Raw genomic sequence first — 2,500 nt, 5'->3', positions numbered from 1 at the left:
TTATAAACTCAACGAACCCACTTGCTCCCTATCTCCCCTCCCTATCTCCCCACGCCTCCCCTATCTACCCACACACTCCCTATCTCCCCACACACCTCCCTACTCTCCCCACACCTCCCTATCTCCCCCACACCTCCCCTATCTCCCCACCTCCCCTATCTACCCCACACTCTAAACCCACATAACGACATCAATTTAGTATCTTGTCTGTGATCTGTGAATTAATTTAGCCAAGGTTCTGCTCTCTCTCTCTCCCCTCTCTCTCTCTCTCTCTCTCTCTCTCCCCTCTTCCCCTCCCATTCTCCCACCTCTCACCTTCCTCTCCATTTAACCCCCTCTCCCACCCTCACCCTCCCACCCTCTCCCCTCTCCCACCCCTCACCCTCCCCCCTCTCCCTCTCCCACCGTCACCCTCCCACCCTCTCCCTCTCCCACCCTTCACCCTCCCACCCTCTCCCTCTCCCACCCTCCCCACCCCTCCCACCTCTCCCTCTCCCCACCCTCACCCTCCCACCCTCTCCTCTCCCACCCCCTCACCCTCCCACCTCTCCCTCTCCCACCCCTCACCTCCCACCCTCTCCCTCTCCCACCCTCACCCTCCCCCCTCTCCCTCTCATCACCCCTCCCACCCTCTCCCTCCCCACCCTCACCCTCCCCCTCCCACCTCCCCACCCCTCACCCTCCCCCTCTCCCTCTCCCCCCCTCCCCTCCCCCCTCTCCCCTCCCACCCCTCCCCTCCCACCCCTCTCCCTCTTCCACCCCCTCACCCTCCCACCCTCTCCCTCTCCCACCCCTCACCCCTCCCCACCCTCTCCCCTCTTCCCCCCTCACCCTCCCCACCCTCTCCCTCTCCCACCCCTCCCCACCCTCCCCCTCCCTCTTCCACCCCTCCCCACCCTCCCACCCCTCTCCCTCTCCCCACCCCTCACCCTCCCCACCCTCCCTCTCCCACCCCTCCACCCTCCCACCCCTCCCTCCTCCCACCCTCACCCTCCCACCCACCCCACCCTCTCCCTCTCCCACCCTCTCCCTCTCCCACCCCTCACCCTCTCCTTCAAGATGTTATCAGGTGAGGGAGAGTAATGAGTCGGACAGGTTGTGTGGTGGAGGGAGTCTGACTGTTACCTCGTCATCTGTTGTGTTCATTTGTCTCTGATGAAGCAATTGTGACGGTGTTATCTTAGTGGTGACGGTGTTATCTTTGTGTTGAATGATGTTATCTTAGTGGTGACGGTGTTATCTTATTGGTGACGGTGTTATCTTAGTGGTGACAGTGTTATCTTAGTGGTGACGGTGTTATCTTTGTGTTGAATGATGTTATCTTAGTGGTGACGGTGTTATCTTTGTGTTGAATGATGTTATCTTAGTGGTGACGGTGTTATCTTTTGGTGACGGTGTTATCTTAGTGGTGACGGTGTTATCTTAGTGGTGACGGTGTTATCTTATTGGTGACGGTGTTATCTTAGTGTTGAAGGATGTTATCTTACTGATGACGGTGTTATCTTAGTGGTGACGGTGTTATCTTAGTGGTGACGGTGTTATCTTAGTGTTGAAGGATGTTATCTTAGTGGTGACGGTGTTATCTTAGTGGTGACGGTGTTATCTTAGTGGTGACGGTGTTATCTTAGTGGTGACGGTGTTATCTTATTGGTGACGGTGTTATCTTAGTGTTGAAGGATGTTATCTTAGTGGTGACGGTGTTATCTTAGTGGTGACGGTGTTATCTTAGTGGTGACGGTGTTATCTTAGTGGTGACGGTGTTATCTTAGTGGTGACGGTGTTATCTTAGTGGTGACGGTGTTATCTTAGTGGTGACGGTGTTATCTTAGTGGTGACGGTGTTATCTTAGTGTTGAAGGATGTTATCTTAGTGGTGACGGTGTTATCTTAGTGGTGACGGTGTTATCTTAGTGGTGACGGTGTTATCTTAGTGGTGACGGTGTTATCTTAGTGGTGACGGTGTTATCTTAGTGTTGAAGGATGTTATCTTAGTGTTGACGGTGTTATCTAAGTGGTGACGGTGTTATCTTAGTGGTGACGGTGTTATCTTAGTGGTGACGGTGTTATCTTAGTGGTGACGGTGTTATCTTAGTGGTGACGGTGTTATCTTAGTGGTGACGGTGTTATCTTAGTGTTGAAGGATGTTATCTAAGTGTTGAAGGATGTTATCTTAGTGGTGACGTGTTATCTTCCGTCCCCCACTCCCTCCTCCCTCCTGCCTCCCTGGAGAGTGGATTGAGCTGCATGTTATCTGAAGCCTTAAGTACGATGACTTAACCCCTTGAAGTGATGTAGAGTCATAAGCCCTTTAGGTATTCAACCACACACACACACACACACACACACACACACACACACACACCATTATGACCTCTTTGACACAGTTCACTTATCTCGAGGGTAATCCCCCATCCATTTCAGGCTACACAAGTGACCCTTAATTCCGACCAGACTAACGCTTCAACTGGACAACCTCGTTACTAATTCCTTTCTCTTATGGG

General features: G+C 52.8%; 1 protein-coding gene across 1 annotated transcript in view; it reads right to left on the bottom strand.

The window, feature by feature from the left end:
• LOC121874250 (glutamate receptor ionotropic, NMDA 2A-like) overlaps positions 1 to 1,146 on the bottom strand; it is a 71,829-nt gene extending 70,683 nt beyond the window's left edge. Inside the window, 1 exon segment of the mRNA XM_042378343.1 lies at positions 1,126 to 1,146. Within this exon segment, the coding sequence (XP_042234277.1) occupies positions 1,126 to 1,146 (21 nt within the window).
• Positions 1,147 to 2,500: the final 1,354 nt, after the last annotated feature.

The sequence above is a fragment of the Homarus americanus genome, unplaced genomic scaffold, assembly GCF_018991925.1.
Source record: "Homarus americanus isolate GMGI-L3 unplaced genomic scaffold, GMGI_Hamer_2.0 scaffold55640, whole genome shotgun sequence".
Taxonomy (NCBI): domain Eukaryota; kingdom Metazoa; phylum Arthropoda; class Malacostraca; order Decapoda; family Nephropidae; genus Homarus; species Homarus americanus.
Note: the sequence above shows the minus strand (reverse complement) of the source record. Positions and strands in the feature narration are given on the sequence as shown.